The following is a 25,381-nucleotide window of genomic DNA, read 5'->3' as shown; positions in this document are numbered from 1 at the left end:
ACTCGCGCGTCGTGCTCACCTTTCCTCTACCATATTGTTCTCTGCAGTGCAATGTCTCGGCCGTCCTGACGGAATGCGGTGAACCATCATCCTCATTTCTCGTCGCAATAACTCGACGATTCCAGAGAGCAGGCAGTCGGCGTCGATCGAGCTATAAGCAACTGTCTATTCTCTACAGTGGTCTTTTTATTCACTTCAAAAGTCGTAAGACCCTCCCTCCCTATGCTATTAAATTCGATTCTGAAGCAGGAGGTTATGATCGACCTTCCATTTAGCATTCAGATTGTGCCGTCAAGATGTCGAAAACACTATTCCAGTCATCATTTTATGTTCGTCGATCTGTAAAATTCGTGATCTCCTTGTTGAGCCCCTTGGTGATTGATCTTAACGTGTTCATGAACGGATATATTGGTTTGTAGCGCTTTTATTTTGTATTTTGTAACTTCCTTGTAAATGTTGAAGCATTGTTCGATTTAGGGTATTGATTATAGCTACAACAAATTTTACTGTGTTTGTTGATTGTAAACCGTTCTATTTCGGAGCCTTGTCTTCCGCCGAGAACCAGTCGTTGCTGTGAAATCTATTGCTACCATCCTCATCGACCCTACTCCGCGTGACTACGACATTGGGACCATTTCGTCTCGTGGCACTGAAAATCTTCAAATATCACCAAAACGACTGATGGTTGTGGCTATTAGTTTGGAAGACGAATAAATCTTGCAACGTACGAAGGTTGTAAATCTTGAACTGTCTATCCCTCCTTGAAAACCTAATTTTAACATTCATATCTGATATATGCTGCTTATTTCCTTTGTTGAACATTCACCATGTCACTGATGTTCTACATATTGTGTCTGCTATTGCTGTCTTATATTGTCCCAGAAAAAAAATGACGGAAGCGAAGGTTGGCAGGCAGCCGAGTTTACGAGATGTAAGCGGTGAAATCCTTAGCTATATGCTTTATTCAATTCTTTTGCAGACTCAAGTTTCATGTTCCTTACAGATTACAAAATTTCGCCCATTCATGTTACCAACTTGTTCTTTTCAAATCGTCTCGTGTATTGGTTCTAGAATTAACATTGGGTTGTCTTGTTATTTTAGATAACTCTTTCATTTTCTTTTTACCCATGGGATATTTTTTTCTTCTTCTTATGGATTAAAGGGAAGCTTCAGCATTTCTGTTCTTGAAATATTAGGTTTTACTGGTGTGGGATATTAATAAGCAAAGCACTTGTGTTACATCACTTTTGTGAGAAATGTTAATCAAATAGTTATCCGAATCTAAACATCATAGCTTATGCTTTTAGTTTTGGGTAACTTTTAACTTCGTCAATTTTAAATTCACCTAGATGAATAAAAAGACATTAAGACTTAATAGGGATCAATTATTGCCGACTGCGATCTAATTTCCTCTTGTGTTGTCATACATACATTTCAGGATCCATTGAGTGATTGTCGGAGTTTAGGTAGCAATTGTCATCCATCAAGCCAATCGAGAAAGATTTCAATTGGTGTTATGGTAGAGTCACCAGCCAATGGGAGTTCTAGAGGCACAAAAGAACGAAAATCCATGGTGTCAAATGCAGAAGTTGATTTTTCCCGTTTAGAAAGTTCCACGCAAAGGAATCGGAAGGACAAAGGCACAGGTAGCTTTGGTACTGATGTCAAATCAAAACTATCAGAAGCTCCTCAACAAGTGAGATCACCATGGGTTTCTACTCGACCCCTTTTGCAAAATGCACCCATTATGGAGACTGTAAGTGGAGTAGAACAGGCGTTCCATTTTCCAACGACTTGTGGGAGGCAGAATACGGGTCATGGACTAATGGAGCCACCAGGAATGTATTCTGTACGTTTGTTTGCAAACCAAAGCTCAGTGTTCAAGTCTGGAAGTAGCAAGGAGAAGAAATTTGATGAGGTCAACTGTCAATTGGAAGAAGAGAGGGATAGAACCAACGAGAAGTTGCATGAGTTTGCATTTGCAACCAAGGCAGAGGTCCGGTCAGATAAAACGATTATTGAGGATCGAGCAAATAAATCAGAAAATAGAACTGAAACTCTGAAAATGAAGCTTTGGGAGATACTTGGAACTGTTTCTGTACCTAAGGATCAAAACTCGGATTGTAAGAACCATAAGCAAGATGCCAATCATTTAATAACTGAAGAAATCTTTGTGCAGGAGCATGATAGAGCTGTCAAATTTAAACAGAATTCGGATACGATTGAGACTGATTCTGAAGATCCCAGTCAGACTTTGAAGAGACCAATAGTACGTTCAATAGCACGGAAAAGATCTCGCATTTTTGTGCAGTCAAGAAAATCTAAGATCCCTTCATGCAACAAAGGGCAACATCAGGAGGAAAATGTTTTTGTCTTTGAAGGAAGGCCTGAAGGCACTCATGCTGCTACCAGTAGGGCTTCATCAATGTCTACAAGAAAGAAAAGGGGTGAAAGGAGTTTCAAATTTCAGCCACGAAAAATTTCTTTTCTTCAAAAGGAAGACAAGACGACAACTTTTCCTAATCCAACCGGGATTGAAGAACTGGCACCTCAAGATAAACCCTCTTCTTTTAGAGAAGTTCAGGGTTTTCATAGCTCTCCGGCTAACCCTGTTATTGATGAAAAAGTTGTACGGAAGGAATTCAATCAATTTCCACATATGGACAGGACACTGTTGCGAGAGAATATTCATAGTCTAGCAGATTATGGTCCACAAGGAGACACTGACAATCCATTCCTGGAAAAGGATGTAGACCCACAGAGTCATATAGAAAGTCCAACTTTTAGAATGAAGACGCCTGTGTGCAGTTCGCCTAGTTCAACTCCAAAAGCAGATAAAATAGTTTGTGAATCTTCAAGTCCTGGCTCAGCAGAGGAAATACTTTCTACGAGAAATATTTGTAGCTTCAGGAAATTGCGGACTTCAGAAGAGGATCGTGACAGATCAAATGTAACACCACACCTTTCAGTATCCTTGTTTAGTGGGTGTAGGGTTTATCATCAACTATCATCTTCTTGCAAGTTTACTAGGTGTAGGGTTTATCATCAACTATCATCTTCCTGCAAGTTTACTAGGTGTAGGGTTTATCATCAACTATCATCTTCCTGCAAGTGTCATGTTTGCAGCAGTCTTTGAGCTTCATTGTCAAGTCTCCATATTTTGTCTTTCCTTATTGACCTTCAGGAAGATGAAAAAGAGATTGAGCAATCTCCACTCGAGAATGCAGCAACTGGTGTAACAAAAAAAGTAGCAGATTTTGGGTTATCTGATTCATCATCCGAGGACACCAGCTATGAAAGCTCTGCAGAAGGTTTGCCTGCTTCTTATTCATAATTTGAAATTAAAATACACCTTACTTTCAACGTCATTATTACATTGTTCTATATTGAAATTCATCTACACTACACTATCTCCTGCTTGATGAAAATTACTTACCGATGCTTTGTTTTCATGGATTTTCCTATTCTCATTTAGATTTACTCATATAGATACCAGTCATTTGATAAATTTTGTGGTTGTTACCAGTGGAAAGTTGAAGGAACATACCTTTCATTAGGAAAGACTTCCAAGTTCCAGAACTGTATATAAGATCTTAAGTTGTTTGTCTCTTCTGGGTCCATGAAAAGATTGGGAGATATACGAGATTTGAAACTATCAGTTTATTTTCTTAGTTTGATGTTCATTAAGTCTGCCTTAAGTAACAATTTTTTTTGTTTTTCATAACTTCTTTAGATACCTGACTTGCATACACCCACATCTTTCATAGGCCACCATGCATATACCTCATATCCCTGATAGAATCTATATCAACAAATGAATCTGAACTGAACTTGTATTTATATTATTAAAACAACATTCTAATGTGTAGACAGCCCGTCTCTGTTAATAGGTTCAGTTTGTGTCACAATTATTCTTCTCTACGAGCTGAGAACTTTGTATGTTGAGGAACCGATGCTTGTTTTTCCATTTTATCTCCATTTCCTTTTCATTCATATGAAACTTCAATGTGTTGGTGTAGCTTCAAGTCAAAGAGAAACACTCTCTCCAGAAATCGCAAACATAAAGAAGTTCAAGTCTATGCTTCGTCCAGCAAAGAGGGCCCGCAGTGTAGAAAACCATGAATTTGATTTGAATGGTATGTTCTTACTCTTTTAAAGAAAATAGCTTAACTTGAAATATACGTGATTTTTGGATGTCAAACCTGTTTAATTGTCTCAGCATTGTGCTGGCATATTTATGCTTAAAGATTTTTGTCTAGAAATGTAGACATTAGAACAAAAGAAAACTAATAATCATCTAAATTGTCTGAATGGTCAGGGCCTGGAGAAAGTAGTTGGGCCGAGGAAACTTCAGTACCGAACGAAGAGGATGGGCTTGCAAGGTAATTTCTCCCCTCCCTCCTAACAGAATGAAAGCATCTTCTTCTTCTTCTCTCTCCCTTTTTTTTTGGGGGGGTAAGAATCAGCACACAAAATGTATCAACTGAAAGTCGTAAGTTTTCTCCTTTATATTCTATTTAGGGCCGTCAAACTGTTTCTCTCAGAGCTTGAGAAGATGAAAAATAAAATATCGTCAATATCTATTGAAAAATCTTCAGAGATTCTGTTGTCAGTTGCCGAGAGTATTCATTTGCAGTTGCAGAATGTTGAGTCTCAAATCCAAATGGACACGTAAGTTTATCAATTCATATTTCTGGTTTTTGTTTACGAGATAAAAAAATTTCTAAATTGATTTGCGACGGTATTTCAGGGTAAAGCTGTTGAGCTTTGGTAAATCAAGACGAAAAGTTCTAGAAACAAAATTTGAAGGTAGCATAATTATATGATGGGTTTTTAATTCATATGTCAATCTCTTTCTCAATTGGTACAGCTAACTTTATGAAATAGTTTTATTTAACTGTGTTTGCAAGCCTCTTCTTTTTATTTATTGGGGTGAATGTTCATCACCTGGACTAAATATTACTTGTGAGATATGTTCGTTTCCACCTTGCTTGAGAGCTCTACTTTTTAAATTGTTCATGTAATCTGAATTCATAAATCACGAACTTCCTTCTTTTGCTCACAAATGAACTTTCCAGCTATACAAACTAATGCCCTCACGGGTTATGTGTATCTCTAAAAGTCCCTAAAGAGATAAGACGGTAACTGATATGAGACATGAATCCTGTATATTCAGCATGTTTGGCCTAAATTTTTCTATAAGCTCTTCGGTACATTTATTGGCCGAGCAGATTTGGCCAATGGCTGGCTTACACTATGCTATTAATGATGTTTAAAATTCTTCTGGAGATCAATTTCATGACTTGTGTGGAGTAATTTTGCCATCTTTTGCATGGGTTCATCTTTACTTTGCTCCGTATATGCTTGGGCATCAAAGTTGTAATTTCATATTTTTTGGTAGAAACCAGTGTTCATTAAGCTCTATCTATGTTTACAGAACAACAACAGCAATTGACGCGCATTAACAAAAAGTTCAAGGAGGAGGTTAATCAGCATCTACAGGATTGTAGGAACTCACTACAAGAATTGGAAGCGCAACAGATAGAGTTCAAGGGAACTATGGAAAAGAAAAGTATGTTCTGTCGTGTTGCTTTAAATTTTCTCAGTTACATGAATTGCATTGCACACGCTGAACCTGTTTGTTTTACACCACTACTCACAACCTATGATTTGGGGCTCTAACACTTTCTTGGTTATGGGGACTCAAAAGAGAGGCGAGGCGTTCACTCCGACCCTTAGGTGGAGTGAGACGATAAAGGCAACCAGTTTTTAGTTTTTTTTGAATTATTTGAGATTATTTTACTATAGCCTTCACTTTAAATTTTCAATACAAAATTTAATTGTTGCGATTAGATTCCATGAGGATGTAAGGAGAAACAGAAAAATATGCAATATAAATGAGAAGAAAAGTTTACGTGAATAGAGAGCACTTTCAATGGATAATTATATATAAAATTTGAAGGTTCTAGGCACTTCTAACGATATTATGTATTCACAGAAGCATCACACCGTAATAATCTCTTGCAAGTGGAAGAAGAAGTTGACAAGCAACTTGCGGATGCACAAAGGAGAATTGAAGCCATCCACGAGGTATGCTTCCATTTTTTGTCCTTCACAAAATTTCTGCTCCATTCTGAATGGTAAATCATTGGCACTTAATCATACTGGGGGGAAGATATGCATCGCAAAGAGTGAATTTAGAAGTACGTTTAAGGAAAATACTTTTGGACCAAACAACTGTGCAAGTATTTTGGGGGAAAAAAGTTGTTGATATCAACTCCAAATATACCATAGGTCTACTAAAAGATCTTACACCATATGTGTGTTAAACTTAGTAACCCACTGCTTGTTAACTATGTAAAGACGTGGGCTGTTCATATAGGGGGTGCTAAATGATATTTCATGCATATAATTAAGAATTGTTGCAGATCTGTCCTTCGGGATTTTTGGCTGCGGCCGATCTTTCTTTGTTAAAATTTTCTCGTGCCATGTCATGTAACATTTTATTATGGTATTTGTTTACCTTGAATTTATTGCAGTCGGGAAGAGGAAAGATACTGCAGCTGAAACAACTAATAGCAATGTTGTTGAAATAGGAATGTTAAATGACATACTTTGCTCGGTTAGCGAGTTTGTGTAGTTATTCCTATCCTTTTCAGTTGGCGACTTTGCCGTTTATTTTCTCGTTTGTTTGTGCTAGCTGCTAGGTTAACCCAATTCCTAAACGCTCTAAAATTGTATTCTTCTGTAATCCTTTTTACCTTCATCTGCACAAGCATCAGTACAACCTAGATTGTCTACGAAACTAGTTATTTGGATGCACTTTTGCTCCATTCACGCGTGGTTTGGTAATTATCGAAATCCTAAACTCCATTTTCTAGCCTAGTTTGTTCCAAGAACCCCTTAATCAACCATAAACTAACATGAAAAATTTGGAATACTAAGTTAACATAAAAAATATTTTAACTTATAATTTTGTTTCTCATATAGGTTTGTAACTTATTTAACATAAGAAAAAACCACACGACCGACCGAGTTACCCTCCAAACCTAGATTTCAACAAGCAGGCTCATCGTTAAAAAAGCAGTGAAAATGTAGATTGGCAGTGAACCAAAGTATTTCCTTCAAAACTGTTCCAAGCCATGAATTTAGTATGTTAATCAGACTGTTCTTTCTTCCTGTTGCAATCAGACACCAAGGCCCATACAGAACTCGAACAAAATCGATTGCTACCAAAATTTTCAAACTTCTTTAAGTATGACATTGCGGCGTGCAGCTCGCTATCTTCTTTGCATCTTGAACCTGGATACTGGTTTTGAAGGTTGAGAACCAGAAGGCTGCCCAAATCAACAGTTAGCTTTAGCATCAATGAATGAACTAGTACAATGATGGCAATAAAAATGGTGTAAACTACGCAAACCCACCTGCAATGGAGTTTCTGTTTCTTGTTTAGAAATTTTCGGCACAATAGGAGGGCGCTCGACAATGGATCCCGTGAAAGCCTACACCCGACAGAGACGACACAACACGGATTAACGAGGCCGAATCTTATAACTAACCTCAAAATTATGGACAAATCCATAGCTTTAGACGAACAGGCAGCTAAAGAATCTATACAATAAACAAGCTTGAAAGTACCTCACTGGTAGATGCAGGCAATGTTTGATTCTTTTCTTTTACTTCAGCAAATGTTACAGACTTTGCAGCAGAATTAGTGTTTCTCATTCCCCGAGTCTGAGTCGAAGAACTGTTGCCATGTAACGAACCTTTGGATGAAGACTGTTCTGAAAAATTTGAACACTGCATAACGAATATATACATGATTTAATAATGAATGCTGTTTTAACAAAGAACACAGACAGTAATAAACAGTAAAGCAAATAAGAGGTTGGTCACATTTGATGGATTGGTAGAAGCCTCTTGTTGTTGCTGCTGATACTTATCCAGTAGCTCTTTACTACCTATATCTTCATCCCTCCGACACGGAGATGTACTTGCCTGAGAATGTTTCGAAGCGATCAATCATCAGAAATGGTTAACAATACATCACAAATTGATCGAGTAAGTTTGTCGATAACCATGCATTTCTGGGAGCTTTAAATCTCTAAGGTATTTGATTCTGACACTACCTTTGAATAGCTGTGCTTAGCATCATGAAGCTTCTCCAAGGATTGATTTGAAGTTTCATTCTCTTCCTCACCTTTTTCATCGTTTTGGTTGTCGTTTGCGGCAGCAAGTTCTTCCTCCTTCTCGAGTTCATCCAATCTGGACATTATACGAGCATATTCTTCATCTTCTTCTGTAATCCTTGCCTCATCAACTCCAGAAACACTGGGAGCATCTTGCTTGTTTACTCCTGAAAAGAAACATAACATCATCGTAATTCATCCGTTTTACCTGTGTTTACAAGTAGTTCGTATAAACATCGGACTGTGATTATGATGCATGCTTGGCAACTCCAAAAACCAAGTACATTATTTTGTGAGATCCCACATCAGTTGGAGAGGGGAACGAAACATTCCTTATAAGAGTGTGGAAACCTCTCCCTAGCAACGAAACGTAACGGGCTAAAGTGGACAATATTTGCTAGCAATGGGCTTGGGCGGTTACAAATGGTATTAAAGCCAAACACCGAACGGTGTGCCAGCGAGGATGCTAGCCCCCAAGGAGGGTGGATTGTGAGATCCCACATCAGTTGAAGAGAGGAACGAAACATTCCTTATAAAGGGGTGGAAACCTCTCCCTAGCAGACACGTTTTAAAACCGTGAGGTAGACAACGATATGTAATGGGCTAAAGCGGATAATATCTACTAGCGGTAGGCTTGAGCTGTTACACTTATTCATATATATAATACGATAGACAAGGGCTCACATGTCTTACAATGCCAAACTGTCAATCCTAACATGTAACAATAGGATGGAGATGAGGATAAGAACCGACCTGATCCAGATTCCTGCTCACTATTGTCTTCCTCCACATACTCCTCAGTTATCTCGACAAGACCCTCCTGGTAGCAATATAAAGAACATCAACATCGGCGTCGTAGGATAATCTGGTAAATACAACAAAAATACATGTACTAGCTTCTAGGTAAACCTCAAATTTTTATCAACTTCACGTTACGGTATATAGTTCACCGATAAATTGCTAAGCTTACCGCAGCTTCGGACGCCGTAGCATCAAAAAATGAGGCCTCAGCCTTAAGATCATCCATCATGGCCTTCAGAGAATCAACTTGAGAATCCAAAGCTTTACCTCTCCTTTTCAAGATCTCGACCGTTTGTTTCGATGTTCTCTCAGCATAATAACCTTCTCCCAGAAGAACCTGCACATGGATAAGTCCGGTTCTCAACTCGACGTTCTGAAAAGTAAACCTCACCGCATATTCTTTCCAGAACTCGGCCACAAACATTTGATCAAAAGCATAAACAATGATCTAGTTAAACCCAATAATGTTCTCTTTTTCCCTTAATTTTGCACCAGAGTTAAAAGCAGTACAAGGGGATTCAACAATGAACTTTGAGAGTAGTTAAGAGTGAACATCTATTTAATAGAACAGAAGAAGAACGATAGGAACTACTCTCATGTGCTCGAAAACCAATATGAACATCTATTTAATGAATCCATGGGCGTATTATAATGTTGAGAATTGTTGGGAGGGTGTCCCATATTGGCTAATTTAGGGAATGATCATGGGTTTATAAGTAAGGAATACATCTCCATTGGTATGAGTTCCTTTGGGGAAGCCCAAAACAAAGCCACGAGAGCTTATGCTCAAAGAATCCGGTGTACTTTGTTTGAAAATTCCAGAGAAGGAGTCGAGTCGATTAAGGGAAGGTTGTTCGAGGGCTCCATAGGCCTCAGGGTACTTTGTTCGAAGGGAGGATTGTTGGGTGGAGTCCTAACATATAATACCCTTGTCCCTTCTTTATCAATCATACAGAGAATAAGTTTCCCAGAAGTTGTAAGAGAGTACAATACATTACCAGAAACTCGTTAGTATGAACCAAACGCCCCGGGAAGAAAGCCGCCTTCCCAAATGGAACCTTCAAAACAACAATCACAGCGAACCCACGAATAAATTTTCTTTTGCTATCGAAAAACAACGCTGAAAACACTCAACACCCAACTCAAAGGAAGAAGCAAAAGTACCATGACTTCATGGTGCAGCTCTTCAGGTAATTTCTGGACAAGGTTGATCAGGTTAGCATTATCAGAGATGAAACCAAGGAGATGCTCAAGCTCCCTCTGCTTCTCAGAAATCGCATCTTGGACGCGCATCGCTGCTTTGTGGGCATCCTGTGCCGGAAATAATGAGGACAGCGCCGCCACCGTTCCCTTTGCTCCTCCTCCTCCTCCTTCCATGATCATCCCGCTCTGTGATTCGAGTCGGGGCAATTGTCAAAATGAAGACAAATTTTAAGGGGGCAAAAGAGATCAAAAACCACTTTTAAACACAGCCCTAATCCGCATTAATTTCTAAACTCACCCCTTAAACCTCAAGAATTGGGTAGCGCTTCAACCTCACGCAGCCAGCTCGACGATGACAGAACTCAGACAGCGCGGCGACCTCGACGGCTTGCTCGCGATTAACTCAGACAACAAGAACCGGAAGCTTATTAATGGAAATAAAGATTTGGAGGGTCGAATATTTTGGGGATAAAAATACGATTTTTTGTTTTATTTTATTTTATTTGGGCTTGGCTTGGCTTAGGCTTACAATGAAAAATAGTCACTTACATTAAACTTAACCTTTTTTTATTTAAATTAAGAAAGAAAAGGTTTTTGACAACCGAAGAAGCGAAGATTATTTGATTAGTCAACCATTAGCGGCCTCTAATCCACCCAGCTTCGCGCCAGGAGAAACACGCACGCGAGCTCCTTGGCCCCAATAGGCCAATACACAAAACAACGAAGGAATAAATTATACGATATTGTATTTCTTTATGCAAATTGCGAGGCGTTCTAACTTTTGTACAGGGCTGGAATGAACTATTTGCAATTGTTTATGAGTAAAATTGGATCAGCAGCATCCGGTGAATCGAGGGCTTCCATTTTTCTCTTGCTTCACAAGGTTAATTAGTCGTTCAGCTATCACCATCTGTATCCGACTGTGGGTGTCGTGCTTCTTGGTAGTTCTTGTGTTTGACTCCAATTGAAGCAACCGAATTCATCGTTTAAGCTCTGTGCTTGAATGGGTTTTGCTTTATTTCTCTTGGGTATCTGTCGCCGATTGGAACATTGAGATTTATGGTTAATCATTAGGCATCTTTTCTTGATATGGTGGGCCGAGAAGGTTTTGGTTGTTCGTCGTTCCGGAGAGGTGGATTTGGATATTTTTCTAGAACTGTTTTTTCTTTGTGGGTTGTTCATATTTTGGTTTCCCAGCCTGTGGATGGTCTCAGACCATTGCGGGAGAGGGCTCGATCATGGGGCGACGAGGTTTGTAGACTTCTTCACCTTTTTTTGTGGGCTTAATGGTTGAGTTTATTGATGTTCATTCATGTTCTTGATTAAGTTCCATGTGTTGAAAATTTTAGTACCCATGTAGATTGCAATTTGACTTTGATTTCATGAGGTTTAGATGGTACCCGATTTCTTTGAAATGTCTCAATAGGCTGCTGAAGTATGAGTTATGTAAGAGATTGTTTTCTGAATTTAGAAACTAGGTGAGATTCAGTGCTCGAACAATATTTGAACGTGGCAATGGGTAAGGGGTAATGTTGCATCAAAATCAAGGGGCCGCCTACTTGCTTCTGTTGTGCTAAACTTTCTGATACGCAATTTGGAAACGTGTTGTCTATTTCAAAGACTTGGCTTAACAGTTGTAGAAGTCAGTTCTTAGCCTCTGGCTTTCAATAATCAGCTGATGTGATTCCTCAAGTTGTGATAAATTGTTGTTTCTCTTTTTTAACCTCTATTGTTAGGATTTATTGGAGATAGAAGCGAAACATTCTTTATAAGGATGTTGAAACCTCTCCCTAAAATACGCGTTTTAAAAATCTTGAGGGGAAGCTCGAAAGAGAAAGACTGAAAGGGAAAGCCCAAAGAATACAATATCTACTAGCGGTGGACTTGGGCCGTTACAAATGGTATCCGAGCCAGACACTGGGCGGTGTGCCAGCGAGGACACTAAGCCCCAAAAAGGGATGGACACGTTGGTATGCCAGCGAGGACGCTGGGCATTTAAGGGGGGTGGATTGTGAGATCCCACATTGATTGGAGAGAGGAACGAAGAAGCATTCTTTATAAGGGTGTTGAAACCTCTCCCTAAAAGATGTGTTTTAAAAACCTTGAGTAGAAGCTCGAAGGGGAAACCCCAAAGAGGACAACATCTGCTAGCGGCGGACTTGGCCCGTTACAAAACTTTTCCTTTTCAAGAGGTCTAGTTTCATGTCGTAGATACGTCTATGGATTATATAATTGTATGAATTACAAAGGGTGGTGGTTTAGGAGTTCACATTTTTATTTCTGCCAATTCCCCAAGTTGACATGCCAGGCAAAATTCAATTGCATCCTTTTTATGATCAGATTGTGACTCTTTAACCATAAAAAATATTGGTCAACTTTGATAATATATTTTTTGTTTACAGTGGTTGTTAGTAAGAAAAGACAAGAATGATTTGGGTCCATTTTCTGAATGGAACATTACAGGAACATATAGAGGTTTGTACTTATCCATCATGGTCTGATGATCTTCTTGTTATTAAGTTTTAAACTTCAGCCTCATGGTTTGTACTATAATAAGAGCTAAGTTCTTGCATGGAAATGTAAATTGCAGGTAGTTGGAGTTTTCAAGACTCCACAAATAACTCTTCCAGGTTTCCAGATTTCAGAAATTCCAATGGCAATTCAATCATTGAATTAATTAGTACACCAACCAAAATATCTGGTGTACATTATGTTCAGGTGAGGATATTCAGTGTTAATGAAAAGATTAGACCATTCAACTGTGTCGTGTGTGGATGTAAAGATAATTGTGATTATGAACTAATGTACTCGAATGATGGTAGTCGTTAAAATTGGTAAATTATTGCAAAAGTTCTTGCTTTGGTACATAGGAGTTTCTATGCTCTCGCTTTCCCTCGTTTCTCCCTGAAAATCTCTTCCACGTGAGATGAATCTATTTCATTGTTTTGGTATTGAACTTTCTAAATTCGGACTTTACACTTGGATGGCTGTTAGCGTGAGATCTTACATTGGTTGGAGAGGAGAACGAAGCATTCCTTATAAGCGTGTGGAAACTTCTCCCTAGCAAATGCGTTTTAAAACCGTGAGGCTGATAATGATATGTAACGGGCTCAAGCGGACAATATTTGTTAGCGGTGGGCTTTGGTTGTTACAAATGGTATCAGAGCCAGATACCAAGTGGTGTGCCAACAAGGACGTTGGTGCCCCAAGGGGGTGGATTGTGAGATCTCACATTGGTTGGAGAGGAAAACGAAGCATTTCTTATAAGGGTGTGGAAACCTCTCCCTAGCAGACGCGTTTTAAAACCGTGAGGTTGACAGCGATGATGTAACAGGGCAAAGCGGACAATATTTGTTGGTAGTGGGCTTGGGGTATTACAAATGGTATCAGAGCCAAACACCAAGCGGTGTGCCAACGAGGACGTTGGTGCCCCAAGGGGGTGGATTGTGCGATCCCATATTAGTTGGAGAGGAGAATGAAGCATTCCTTATAAGGGTGTGGAAACCTCTGCCCAACAAACGTGTTGGAGAGGAGAATGAAGCATTCCTTATAAGGGTGTGGAAACCTCTGCCCAACAAACGTGTTGGAGAGGAGAATGAAGCATTCCTTATAAGGGTGTGGAAACCTCTACCCAGCAGACGTGTTTTAAAACTGTGAGGCTGATGACGATACGTAACGGACCAAAGAGTTTAGATGATAGGCGAGACGTGTTTTCCTCTCCTTCTTTTCTGTAGCCATCTCACGTGTGCTCGTGCCTCAAGAGTTTAGACGATAGTAATATATGTCGATTTCTTTATTCTTTTCTCACTTTTTAAATCTGAGGCCTGTTTTATGTCTTTTCATTTGCTGATGACAGGGAGTTGTCATTTTCCATGATGTAATTGGTAATGAACACGATGTTGGTGGAGTTCAAATTAAGATTGAGGGTGTATATATTTGGCCTTTTAGACAGCTTCGAATGGTAGCTAACAGGTAAATTTCCATCTTCATATTTTCTGTGTGCACCTTTTACGACGTTGCGAGGGAAATTTGCGATACGCCATTTCATTTTCTTTCAGTTCCTCGTCATTTTACTGTCGTTCGTAGTTCATTACAGTGGTGGTTTTTGTTTTATGATGTTGATTGAACTATGAAAGCTATTCAACCCTTATCCTTTGAATTTTTACCACAATCCTAGTCTCGTTTTCTATTTACAGCGGAAAGGGAGGAGAATATAAACAAGAAGTTGACAGTATCTTATCGAATCCGTATCATCTGGCAAGACTTCCTTCTTCGAGGATAAATGTTGTTATTCTTGAGATAATACATTTGATCTCATCGTGTGAATTATTCTTACTGATGAAGCTTCTAAATACCTTCTGAACAGCTTGGAGTTTTCTCCTCCCAGGTGTTCCAAGAATCTCCACAGGAGAATATGTGGAGAAGAAGCCACTGTAATTTTTTCTCACTTGGACTTCAACCCGCTTTCGATCAAGTCGGTACTGATTTTGTCTTGTCTTATTGCAGCACCAATGTATGAAATGGAGAAGCATTGCAATATCGAAATAGCAGCTCAAATATCACATTCCTCTTCTGCACAAAATGGTACTTATGATGTCCCTGCGTAGATTTGTTGCTTTCTTATATGTTGTCTTATCCCAATCATGTTCTTTCCAAAAAGCAATGTCGTGTGGGCGTAGCTATACTCGTGTTTTCCCAGTGTATAAGAATTTGCAGACACAAAACACAACTTTCCGTGGCAATGTTTTAGCGTTTTCCCATGTATTCAAGAAGCCAGTGGATTGCTTGGACGTTACCATTAACGGAGCTTAAGTGCTTGATTACTCGTTTTATTACTACTGAGAAACTTGAAGAAACATCTATAAGAATTTAATCAAAACAAAGCCTATGGAGGATCTTGGAAGCTAAATTAGAACTTGAATGGATGTTCACCGAGCACGAGATTAACGAGGATTTTTGTTGTAGATTCTTCTCTTGTAATCCGACATTCGTACCTTGCAGTAAATGGAGAGCATGACCATTACCATATTGAAGGACTAATGGAGAGTCCCGCGGTAGACGACGATGGAGATTGCTTCTCGCCCGTAGTATTAAATGGCACTTCTGTCAACATCGAGATCTACTACAACAAAGCAGTGAATTATACCTTGATGGTCACTTTTGTATCCGTTTCGTGTTTGTTTTCTTACATCGATTTATCGAGTATTTCTCTAATGAAATGTTTATTTGAACACTCAGTTGGATTACTTAACAAAATTTTGTTAGATCTCTTTCCTTCAAGTACTTCTCTTAATTCGGCAAATGGAACATAGCAACACTCAATCTGTAAGGACTTTTACTTACAAAAATTTATTTTGTGGAGCTCCCATGGATTCTGATACTGATACTATACCTCTATCACTTTCTTTTAACTCAACCCATCTGGCTTTAACTTATCGATCTATATCTCGCAGGGTGCTGCCAAAGTTTCGATACTAATGATCGGGCAACAGGCTATTATGGACGCTTATCTATGTCTTCTGCATCTGACAGCAGGAATATTAGTCGGTAAGTTTGAATTAAATTATGATTTCCAGCTTCTTTTTGTTACTTGTGCGTTATATACTTTCCAAACTTGTTCATATTACATGTGTGAGATCCCACATCGGTTGAAGAGGGGAACGAAACATTCCTTATAAGGGTGTAGAAACTTTTAGAATGTTAAGTGCAAAATTGAAATCGTTGTGTATATTATGGGTAATCTTTATAAATTAGCGTTGAAGCGATATCACCGTTGTTTCTGGTTGGCCTCTCGAGTTTCTACGACTTCCATTTGGATACAATCCAAAATGCTAGGAGTCTAAAGCAGCCATAACATTGAGCCCCCTGTTTTAATGCTAGAGTATGAGAACTCCAGGCTCCGGGCTTGTAATTTTCTGTCGAGCATTTATAAGGGCTTCGGGCTTGTCTGAAGATTTTCTTCAGTAATGTGTCCACCCTACTGACGGAGTAAAAAAGATTTGCATTTAATTTATATTGCCATTTTATAGTCTGTAGCCCTTTTTGAGGTCTCACATCCGTTGGAGAGGGGAACGAAGCATTTCTTATAAGGATGTGAAACCTCTTCTTAGTAGACGCGTTTTAAAACCATGAGCCTCACGGTGATACGTAATGGGCTAAAGCAGACAATATTTACTAACTATGAGCTTGGGCTATTACAAATGGTATCAAAGCCAAACACTAGACGGTGTGCCAATGAGGACACTAGCACTAGTCCCCAAGAGGGGTGGATTGTGAGATCACACATCGGTTGGAAAGGGAAACGAAGCATTCCTTATAAAGGTATGGAAACCTCTCCCTAGTGGACGCATTTTAAAACCTTGAAGGGAAGTCCGGAAGTGAAAGCCCAAAGAGGACAATATCTGCTAGCGTTGGACTTGTAACAGTTGAGGGTTACATGACATTTTGAAGATCTTTATTTGTCTGTATTAGAAGGGTAGAGATCAGCATTCTTTTGTATGTGGCAACCCGTTGTGCTTCGGATCATTTATTGTCGTAGTTTGGGTTGACCTTCTTTATTTATGTGTATTTTAACATGTTCGATTAATTATCGTCGATTTTTTTCCCTGTAAATCTTATTAACTTGACCATTCTGCTGACTTTCTTCAGAATCCTTATTTAATGCTTTTGCAACTGCTGCATTTTTCAAGTTCGTTGTGTTCTCGATTTTCGAGATGAGATATCTTCTTGCAATATGGAAAGCCAGTAGGCCAATGAACAATGGCGAAGGTTGGGAAACCATGAGACGCGAACTGTCGGTTCTATATAGCCGTTTCTGTGAGTATCGTATCTCGACCAACAAAAACTTTAATCTGCATATTGAATGCAATATGGTTTCAATTGCTGGTTCTGTTTAAATTTTTAGATCTCAACCATTCTTTAATGAACATCTGCAGATGGCATTCTTTTGGGAGGCATTTTCCTTATGTACGAGTTGCATCGATTCCTGAGACCGATTCTTCTCCTCATGTACTCCTTTTGGATACCTCAAATAGTCACGAACGTTATTCGCGACTCGAGAAAACCTTTGCATATATATTATATCTTAGGAATAACTATAACTCGACTTGCTATTCCATTATACGTCTTCGGGTGCCCCCACAATTTCATGCGTATTCAGCCTGATAAAACTTGGTGCATTTGTTTGGGTGTCTTTACTTTTCTCCAAGTAGCCATTCTTCTTCTTCAGCACTATTTTGGATCCCGCTGGTTCATCCCCCGTCAGGTTAGGATCGACGAACGTTTTCTCTCTTCTACGATTGCTGGACACGACATGTATGTTTCGTATGGTTGTTTCTATCATTGATTTGCATAACTTGTTGCAGATTCTCCCCGAGAAATATAGCTACTACCGGAGGTTAGATCAAAATGGGAATCATGCTACAGATTGTGTCATTTGTATGACCACCATAGACGTTTCACGCCCTAACGACTGCATGGTACGCCTCCACGATTTTTTGCCACGGTTTTCACGAACAATTCTAACTCAGTTCCTCATTTCATTTAGATTACTCCATGTGATCATTTCTTCCATTCTGGTTGCTTACAAAGATGGATGGATATAAAGATGGAATGCCCGACGTGTCGCCGTCTGCTGCCGCCTGCCTGATCGTACCTAGTTGTATCTACATTATTTACCATCAACTGACACTTCCTTGCCCCCAAATTTTGGTATGTATAACAATCTCTTCCTGAAAAGCATTGATTCTAGGCTGGTAGGCATCCAAGGGTGTTGCAAGTGGTATCATCTTCATGTTTCTGCTATCTCTTTCTCAGGTTGGGTAGGTAAACAAGGGCAGATTAAAGCAGCAGCAGCTTTAAGATGTAATATAGAGAGTTTCAAAATGTTGGGCTTCAACAAACACGCCCAGTAGCTCATCTGTATTGTTTGTATAATTTATGTATATCTTTTCTGTACATTGATACAATATCTGTAGCTCAGTACATAGCAGAAGTGAGTGAATCTCTTCTTGCTTTGAATCTTTGTATTCTGTTGAAAATAATAAAGTTAACCTGCCTCTGCGTTGGACACTTCCATGGCACGTTCTCTTAGTTTATGCTTGTACTTCTATCTCGTAGAGGCTACAGTGTCGATGTTAGAGCCTGTTTAGAATGACTTTTGGAACGTTTTAATGTCTTTGCAGGCGGATGATCTTAAAATTTTTTTCGTGGGATTTTCTAGTCTCGATTCTTATACGGGTCGTCGGTGATGGTCAGTCTTGTAGTGATGGTCAGTCTTGTAGTGTTGTGGCCTTTGTTTGCCCAATCATTGCAGATTTCTCTCTTACAATTGTCATCATTTTTTTACCCATTTCTTGCACACAGGAAATCCAACCAGAAAAAGGAGAAGATCTATATGACAAAGACAAACACTAAGATAATGCATAAAGTCCCTCGTTGAACATTCTTTACAGAATTTCGCTATCTTAGGACCGTTATTATTATAGTCGTCGTTTACTGGGGCTTCGATCATCGGCCCTCCTCTCACCAGGTCTCCAACTTCTTTAACCTTCTAGCACTGGAAAGGCGTCAGCCTCCATACATGGTCTTACGACCCTGTTCTCTGATTTTCCATATCTTCCGTCGAGTAGTCTTTTTGAGGTTGATTGAATCTCTCCTTATTCGATTATGGCTCTGTCTTATTTGCAATTAGTTCAAACTTGTTTATTGTTGAATCGAGACCGAGACAAAAAAAAAAAAAAAAAAATCTTCTATTGAAGAAGCCTACCTATATTTTTTCATAAACTTAGGTGTCCGAGTCACGAGTCAACTTCCGTTTGTACAAAATGATGGGCAATTTATTATGTCACTTAATGACTCTAACATTCTCCTGTATCCTATCCTATGCAACATGACACAAGATTTAGGCGTTTAATTTAATTACCATAATTCAGTTAATTAGGATTACAAATTGACGAAAATACCCAAGGTGACAGTCAGCCGTCCACTGCGCTAATCTTCTCTTGGAAACTAATAATTAATATTGTTCTAATTGACCGAAACTTGGCTGCTGCCAATTTTTGCAGCCGGTCACCTGCCCGAATCTTATGTTTTTATTTTTCCTTTTCATTTATGAATTTTTTTAATGAATTATTTCGCAGAATCAATTTCATTTTTAATTTTATAATATCTATTTTTCCTTTTCTATTCCTACATATACAATACCATTATTTTCAAGAATTTAAAATAAATCTGAAATTGATTATGGTTTTATAATCAATTTTAAATTTTAATTTTATAATTTACATTTACTTTTATTTATTTATTCATTTACAAATAGAAATTTATTTTTAATTAATCAACTGAAAACTAAGAATTAAAAATAATAATGCGAGAAATACATTCCATAAATTACGATAATATATTGTTTAATTAAATTAATTTAAAACTGAGTTAAAAATAATAATATGAAAAATATGCTTCCTAACTTAAAACAATAGTTTTCTTTATATATATATAAATTTAAAATATAAACAGATAAAATGATATTTATTATCTGAAAAAAGTATAAAAATAAACAAAAAGATAAAAGCAAAAAAAAAAAAATTGTAAAAAAATAGTGGCACCGTAAGATTCAGCCACGTGGCTGAGTTGCAAAAGTTAGGGTGGTCCATCAAGCACCCAAGATTTGCTCATTATAATTTATATATTTATTTATGGTGAGGATTATTATAATTTGTAGTTAATCAGAAAAGATAATAATAATAAAGCAAATGAAAAAATAATAATAACAAAATAATAATTTTGCAGCGAAAATTTCCAATCCTCTTCTTCGTTCTTCTTCTTCTTCTTCTTCTTCTTTGAGAAAAACCTTACTGCTCGAACGCCAAAAACGAAATCCTTTTGTATTCGAAGCGTTGTCAATGCCTGCACATAAACGTTCTTGGTCGGACAGTGTTAACGGAGAAGAGTCCGGAGACCAACAATTCAGCCATCAAGATGCCAAGCAATCTCGAATGGAACGCGAGCCGAAGACTGAAACAGAAGAAGAAGAGGAGGTGGAGGAGGAGGAGCAACGGGAGCATCTGAAGGAAGGAGAACGAGAAGATGAAGGGCGCGAAGAGGACGAAGGAGAGGAAGAAAAGCAACACAACCAATTGGAAGAAGCGGCCGGAGCAAGAGGTTGCGTTACGTCTATTCCTTTTTCTTTTTTCTTGGATTTCCTTCGCTTGTTTGTTCTGGTTCCAATTCTACGCTTTCTGGTTATGGTTCTTGCTTCGTTTATCGTTTTCTGAATCTATTCCATGTGTTTTTCAGATTCCGAAGGAAGTCAATCCTCGAGCTCTGAAGAGAAACCGGAGTACTTTCTCTTAAATCCCTCGTACTTTTTCTTCCCTCCCGATTGTTATTTCGTTAGCGTTCTATTGTTCTCTGCGAGCTGGATTATGGTGGTTTTTTACGACCATTTTTCCTCTTAGTTCGTTCCCCTTCAGAGTTATAGAAAATAATGCGAGTTGATAAATACAGCCTCTAAGCACTGCTATTCATTTCGGCATTGCCGGAAAGCGGCGCGGTTGACTTCATGAGCGGTAAGTAGACGCATGTTGGGATCCGGGTCTAGTTAATGCGTGTCAATTGCTCCTCTTTCATGATTTTCAGAATTTCGTTCTTGCGATGGGCTGCGAGATTTGGTTAAGGGTTCCGATTTACGATGCATCTACAGTCCGATCCATTGATTTGGAATGAGCGCGGTGCCTGTACCACGACTGGCAAGTTGCATGATGTTTGATTGTTTAGGCTATTTTACCCGTGCCATTCATAAGCAACCGCACCGAAACTTTGTTTGCATTCGTAGTGTTGTTTCCGTAGCCTTTCGTAAACTCTGGCAACAACCAGTTTCCACCATCTAGTAGGACTTCAGTAGCCATTTTGACTTCCAATCCTGCTAGAACCCCACTATTTGTGATTTAAGATTATCTTATTAAGTGGGTGTCTCATATTTCAATTAGATCTGGTGCACAAAAGGAAACTGACATTTAGGTTATTTCATATGATCACCGTGACCATCATTTCGTAGACAATCAGATATTCATTCTCAAACCTTTTAGCATTGACTTGTGTGGAGGGGAAAAAAAAGATATAATCTCTGTGTTTGAGGCGATTGGACAGGTGAAGATTGTTCCATGGAAAACCAATTCTTTAATTTGGTAAGGATAGAATGTCAGATAGCTTATAAATGGCTTGATTTTGGTCAATGAACTTGTCAGAATGATTTAGAGTAAGAAATGCCCAAACTAAAATTTTCATGTGGACGTTGGTTTTAGGAGGCATTAGTAACGCTGATGCAGTGTCGAAGAGGATTTCTAGAATGTACCTTTATCCTGTTGCATCCTTCACAGATGCAGCCAGAAAACTTGAATCACTTTTTTATTCGCTGCTTCAAAGTTTTAGCCTAAGCTGGTACTTTCCACTGCAGGGGCAAAAGACACTTCAACTTAACTAAAATGCATATTTTTGGGTTTTGGCCTGTCTTATTATATGGCCTTCTTTGGTACTAATTATCCTTCATGAAAGACGATTGAGTATGGTTTGAAAAGATTCTTAGAATTTCCAATTGTTACTTTTAAGAGATCAGATACTAGTTCACTGCATTACTATTTTCCAGAGTTAATCTACATGGTGTACTCTATTCACAATCTCCATTGGCTAGGGTATTGCCTTTTTGTGTATTTTTCATGTTCTCAATGAGAAGTTCTACGCAGAAATGAGGATCCATTTTTTGGCGTGAGCCTTTTCATGTCATCTGGAATTGTCTGTATACCTATATGTGTACTCTCATTCTTTATAGAAATTTAGGATTTTACTTGACCGATCACTTTCCTTTTCCCCATCATGGCTGATAGGTAGACAAATATACTCGTTCTAACTAGAGCTTATCAACAATGCTATTATGAAACTTGCCTGCATGAAACTTGTAACAACCAAAGTCCAAACTTTGAAGTTCTAATCCTACGCATTTATTGGTGGTGCAGATTTATTTTTGTGGAGCTGTCAGGCATTCGAAAAGATGTTCAGTGCCCAATTTGTCTTGGTATGTTTTCTTTAAATGTCACAGCTAAACATATTTTCTTTTAGCATCAAAGATAAGAAAGTCAGCACTGCAGAAAACACCAATGAGGAAATGGAGAGTTGTAGTTAAGGGCACACAATTTTGGTTAGAAAGAAACAGAAGAATCTTTGAGAGCTAGGGGTGTTTTCTAACAGAAGTTTTAGAGTTTGGCCATTTTAATCTGTTTGGCAGGAATCATGCCAAAAAGATGTTTTTGTCTCATTACAAATACACCGCTGAATATGGGTAGTTACAAGATCATTGGTTAAAACAATAAAATGCCAAGGGCTTTTAAATGATCCTCTCAAAAGCTGTGTGGGCCATAAACAATTATGTGTTGAGTGATATTCGTAAATTTGTAAATGAACAACTCCTTTTGGCTCCTTTTTATTTGATTTTTGAGGTATATTACTTTGTAATTTATCTGCTTTTGTTTCTTATCAATCTAGTAAAGAAACTAGCAACCTTGTTGACCTTGACAGGGATTATCAAGAAAACACGAACTGTAATGGAATGCTTGCACCGGTTTTGTAGAGAATGCATTGACAAATCAATGCGGCTGGGGTATAAGAATAAGTCCTTGTCGTTTCTATACTATTCTATTTGAACTTTATTTTTGTTTTTATATGCTTGCTTTATTGGTGAGTCTATCATGGTGAACTAGAACAAGTTATATACCTACTGAACTTATTTATGTAATTATGGTTGCAATTCTAGGAACAATGAATGTCCTGCTTGCCGAACACATTGTGCCAGTAGACGTTCTTTGAGAGATGATCCAAATTATGATGCACTCATTGCCGCCCTATATCCAGACATTGATAAATATGAGGAGGAGGTGTTTATCACTTCTTTTTTATTTTTAATTTTTCCTTTTTTTCCCCCTTTTTATACCCTTAAAGGAAGTGCTTCTGTTCTTAATTCGATCTCAGGAATTAACATTTCACGAAGAAGAAAGGAATCGTAATAAACAGGTCAGGTTCCTTGCTAGGTGACAGAGTACGCTTGCAATATTTGATCAGACTTTTTGCTCAATTTTGAGATGTTATTTTCACGGATAAGCCTCTTCTTCCCGACTTCTGAACAATTATTTGAATTTTTGTTAGTATGGAGGATTAGACAACTGAAGGTTGTAATACTGCTTGCTTGCTTTGGTCGACAATTTCTGTTCTGATACTAACAAGTAACAAATGTTATGGAATGTCCTATTCTCATTTAGTTGAACCTATTACAACATTATTTTATATTTTTAAATCCTAAGACTACCCCCCACCACCCCGATTATAGCCCCACTATTGGCTAAACTTGAAGTCCTTTTTGTAATTCCATTTTCAGGTTTTCCTGTTATATGCCCTTTCTTTTGTAATATTTCATATATCAATGATATATTTTCTCCTCTCAAAAAAAGATGTGATGAGATTCTAATAGTACATTTCAGATCCAGATAGCATTTTTTTTAAAAGGAAAAAAAAAACTTTTTGTCCAAGAATGTGTGATTTCATGTACTTCTCCTGTTTTGTAGTACAGATTCAAGAATCAATTGCACAAATCTTTCAACGACAATCAGAAGCACTAAGTAAGAAGCGGATATTGGGCAAGGACACAGCTGCCGTGTTTCTAACAAGATCACGTCGCAATCATAGGAATGCTCATCTAAGGAGACAAAATGGCCGAGGAGATGAAGTGTTGGGATATGAAGATAATGAAGATGAAGATGATAATAATGAGGGCAAAGATTCATCTTCTGCTGATGAAAGATTTACAGAAGTTAGGCAAAGGAGGAAGAAGAGACATCCCACTGTTCCATCCTCTCAGCCCTCTTCATCAATAGCCAATGTAGATAGTGGATGCACTGATGGATGTGCTGAGAGTGAGTTAGATATGAGCAGAGAAAATCGAACAGTTTCTCCAGGTCTTGTCTTGAACTCTGAAATGCTTGGATGGGGGCGTGGTGGTGTACGCAGTAACGCACGGCATAGTAGCGCTGGTGGGTCCAGCAATAAAAGTTCTAGGAGTAGTCGCTTAACGAAGTTAGTCAATTATCTGCGTGGCCTAGAAGAAAATAACAATGAGGTACGGAACATTTTCGGTTGTTGTTGTTGTCGTCTGTCATACGCATATCCCTCTTTGATACTCTACTGGGCTTTGTTTGTAAGCAAATCAAGTTCTTTGTAGTTCCTGGCTTCCCTTTGGACACCTTAACCACTTGCTGTGTGCCAATAATTCCCATCCCTCCTGGTTCTCACAACCATCGGTTGATTTTGTTGCAGTTAGATGTTCATCTCCTCCTTATTTCAGTGGATAAAGAAAGTGCTCCAAGTTTGCAGCAGCCACATCTCCACTGCCGTCCAAGTTTGACTGTTGAACACTTGCGTGAAGTAAGGCCGTTTATCGAAGTTACCCTCTAATGAAAAAGTTCTCCATTTGACTAACTAACAACCATCATGCTTTCTCTAATTTTTATTGCATTGAAAACAGTATGTCTCGCGGAAGACACCTCTGCAAGCTGATGATGTTGAAATACTATCCATGAAAGCTCGTCATAGTACTAGCGATGTTCAAACAACCCCAAGTGCTTCAATCTCGATTGATGGCACGTCTCTCGTCTTCGATCCACTCAAATACGAGCTACAAACTTTGGAAGGCGAAGAAACTTTGGCAGGACTTCAAGCAGATTGCATCTATAGCAGGGATCACTTGGTGAGTACACAGTAATAACTTGGTTAATTTCTTGGAGACATTAATTATCAGAACTTAACTTCAAAAGTTTGTTTTCTTGTTCACTGAATTCATCATCCTTTGCATGATTTCAGATTCTAGGATATCGTCGGAAGGGGCGGAGTTAACACAAGTAACATCTAATACTCATACGCCTATCTTATTCTTAACTTGTTATTCAATTTTCCATACCTTTTTACTTTTAGTGATAGGTAACATTTTAAGTATACCTGCTGATACAATATGAGGGAATTTGTAAATAGAAATCCTGGAGGTTTTTTATTGCAGCATTACTTTAGCTTCATTTCTTAATCCTGGTTGTTGTTCCATGGTTCGATTCTCATTGAGTGAAATTAATAAAGTCAAATTGTACCTCCCCACG

The 25,381-nt window shown here is 38.4% G+C and overlaps 4 protein-coding genes across 9 annotated transcripts; 3 read left to right on the top strand and 1 right to left on the bottom strand.

Moving 5' to 3' along the window:
* Positions 1–39: 39 nt before the first annotated feature.
* On the top strand, positions 40–6,880 carry LOC111448321 (meiosis-specific protein ASY3). The gene is made up of 11 exons (XM_023087833.1): positions 40–732; positions 883–931; positions 1,439–2,968; positions 3,185–3,311; positions 4,020–4,136; positions 4,319–4,382; positions 4,522–4,671; positions 4,751–4,809; positions 5,438–5,572; positions 5,999–6,090; positions 6,540–6,880. Exons 2-11 carry the CDS (start codon positions 890–892, stop codon positions 6,594–6,596), a joined length of 2,373 nt encoding a protein of 790 aa, XP_022943601.1. The 5' UTR covers positions 40–732; positions 883–889; the 3' UTR covers positions 6,597–6,880.
* LOC111448324 (putative E3 ubiquitin-protein ligase RING1a) lies at positions 4,423–25,373 on the top strand. Of its 3 annotated transcripts, XM_023087839.1 has the most exons (11): positions 4,423–4,433; positions 19,996–20,354; positions 20,490–20,553; positions 22,205–22,263; positions 22,764–22,845; positions 22,999–23,119; positions 23,214–23,255; positions 23,809–24,354; positions 24,552–24,659; positions 24,760–24,981; positions 25,095–25,373. In XM_023087839.1, exons 2-11 carry the CDS (start codon positions 20,096–20,098, stop codon positions 25,125–25,127), a joined length of 1,536 nt encoding a protein of 511 aa, XP_022943607.1. In that variant the 5' UTR covers positions 4,423–4,433; positions 19,996–20,095; the 3' UTR covers positions 25,128–25,373. The 3 variants fall into 3 exon arrangements, with proteins under 3 accessions (XP_022943607.1, XP_022943604.1, XP_022943605.1); XM_023087836.1 differs by lacking the exon at positions 4,423–4,433 and having other exon boundaries at positions 19,963–20,354; XM_023087837.1 differs by lacking the exon at positions 4,423–4,433 and having other exon boundaries at positions 19,964–20,354; positions 20,490–20,532.
* On the bottom strand, positions 7,037–10,629 carry LOC111448325 (RNA polymerase II subunit 5-mediating protein homolog). Of its 3 annotated transcripts, XR_002711417.1 has the most exons (11): positions 10,492–10,629; positions 10,155–10,379; positions 9,989–10,048; positions 9,160–9,327; positions 8,943–9,009; positions 8,130–8,356; positions 7,897–7,998; positions 7,639–7,800; positions 7,425–7,502; positions 7,132–7,337; positions 7,037–7,049 (listed from the first exon to the last, which is right to left on the bottom strand). XR_002711417.1 is itself a non-coding variant. In XM_023087840.1 (10 exons), the coding sequence occupies exons 2-10, from the start codon at positions 10,371–10,373 to the stop codon at positions 7,281–7,283; spliced, it is 1,140 nt and encodes a 379-aa protein (XP_022943608.1). In that variant the 5' UTR covers positions 10,374–10,379; positions 10,492–10,629; the 3' UTR covers positions 7,122–7,280. The 3 variants fall into 3 exon arrangements, 2 of the variants coding, with proteins under 2 accessions (XP_022943608.1, XP_022943609.1); XM_023087840.1 differs by lacking the exon at positions 7,037–7,049 and having other exon boundaries at positions 7,122–7,337; XM_023087841.1 differs by lacking the exon at positions 7,037–7,049 and having other exon boundaries at positions 7,122–7,337; positions 10,155–10,408; positions 10,501–10,629.
* LOC111448323 (DSC E3 ubiquitin ligase complex subunit 1-like) lies at positions 10,968–18,265 on the top strand. Of its 2 annotated transcripts, none has more exons than XM_023087834.1 (15): positions 10,968–11,444; positions 12,596–12,668; positions 12,784–12,911; positions 14,050–14,165; positions 14,390–14,477; positions 14,560–14,626; positions 14,700–14,777; positions 15,195–15,355; positions 15,459–15,518; positions 15,647–15,740; positions 16,842–17,009; positions 17,129–17,457; positions 17,558–17,671; positions 17,740–17,903; positions 18,009–18,265. In XM_023087834.1, exons 1-14 carry the CDS (start codon positions 11,283–11,285, stop codon positions 17,839–17,841), a joined length of 1,740 nt encoding a protein of 579 aa, XP_022943602.1. In that variant the 5' UTR covers positions 10,968–11,282; the 3' UTR covers positions 17,842–17,903; positions 18,009–18,265. The 2 variants fall into 2 exon arrangements, with proteins under 2 accessions (XP_022943602.1, XP_022943603.1); XM_023087835.1 differs by having other exon boundaries at positions 10,969–11,444; positions 14,390–14,450.
* Positions 25,374–25,381: the final 8 nt, after the last annotated feature.

This window comes from Cucurbita moschata, unplaced genomic scaffold (genome assembly GCF_002738365.1).
Source record: "Cucurbita moschata cultivar Rifu unplaced genomic scaffold, Cmos_1.0 Cmo_Scf00010, whole genome shotgun sequence".
In the NCBI taxonomy this organism is placed as follows: Eukaryota; Viridiplantae; Streptophyta; class Magnoliopsida; order Cucurbitales; family Cucurbitaceae; genus Cucurbita; species Cucurbita moschata.
This window is presented reverse-complemented; position numbering and strand designations above follow the sequence as displayed.

What these genes read in the sequence shown, in the direction of transcription:
- LOC111448321 (XM_023087833.1), top strand. Translation starts at nt 890, where the DNA reads ATGACGGAAGCGAAGGTTGGCAGGCAGCCGAGTTTACGAGAT. An exon ending in GGCAGCCGAGTTTACGAGAT is followed by an intron (nt 932 to 1,438) that starts GTAAGCGGTGAA and finishes CATACATTTCAG; the next exon opens with GATCCATTGAGTGATTGTCG. An exon ending in TCTCAAATCCAAATGGACAC is followed by an intron (nt 4,672 to 4,750) that starts GTAAGTTTATCA and finishes ACGGTATTTCAG; the next exon opens with GGTAAAGCTGTTGAGCTTTG.
- LOC111448325 (XM_023087840.1), bottom strand. Translation starts at nt 10,373, where the DNA reads ATGATCATGGAAGGAGGAGGAGGAGGAGCAAAGGGAACGGTGGCGGCG. An exon ending in CTAAGCACAGCTATTCAAAG is followed by an intron (nt 7,999 to 8,129) that starts GTAGTGTCAGAA and finishes AAACATTCTCAG; the next exon opens with GCAAGTACATCTCCGTGTCG. An exon ending in CTTCTACCAATCCATCAAAT is followed by an intron (nt 7,801 to 7,896) that starts GTGACCAACCTC and finishes TTCGTTATGCAG; the next exon opens with TGTTCAAATTTTTCAGAACA.
- LOC111448323 (XM_023087834.1), top strand. Translation starts at nt 11,283, where the DNA reads ATGGTGGGCCGAGAAGGTTTTGGTTGTTCGTCGTTCCGGAGAGGTGGA. An exon ending in GACAGCAGGAATATTAGTCG is followed by an intron (nt 15,741 to 16,841) that starts GTAAGTTTGAAT and finishes GACTTTCTTCAG; the next exon opens with AATCCTTATTTAATGCTTTT. An exon ending in CACGCCCTAACGACTGCATG is followed by an intron (nt 17,672 to 17,739) that starts GTACGCCTCCAC and finishes CATTTCATTTAG; the next exon opens with ATTACTCCATGTGATCATTT.
- LOC111448324 (XM_023087839.1), top strand. Translation starts at nt 20,096, where the DNA reads ATGCCTGCACATAAACGTTCTTGGTCGGACAGTGTTAACGGAGAAGAG. An exon ending in TACTTTCTCTTAAATCCCTC is followed by an intron (nt 20,554 to 22,204) that starts GTACTTTTTCTT and finishes TTGGTGGTGCAG; the next exon opens with ATTTATTTTTGTGGAGCTGT. An exon ending in CTGTTGAACACTTGCGTGAA is followed by an intron (nt 24,660 to 24,759) that starts GTAAGGCCGTTT and finishes CATTGAAAACAG; the next exon opens with TATGTCTCGCGGAAGACACC.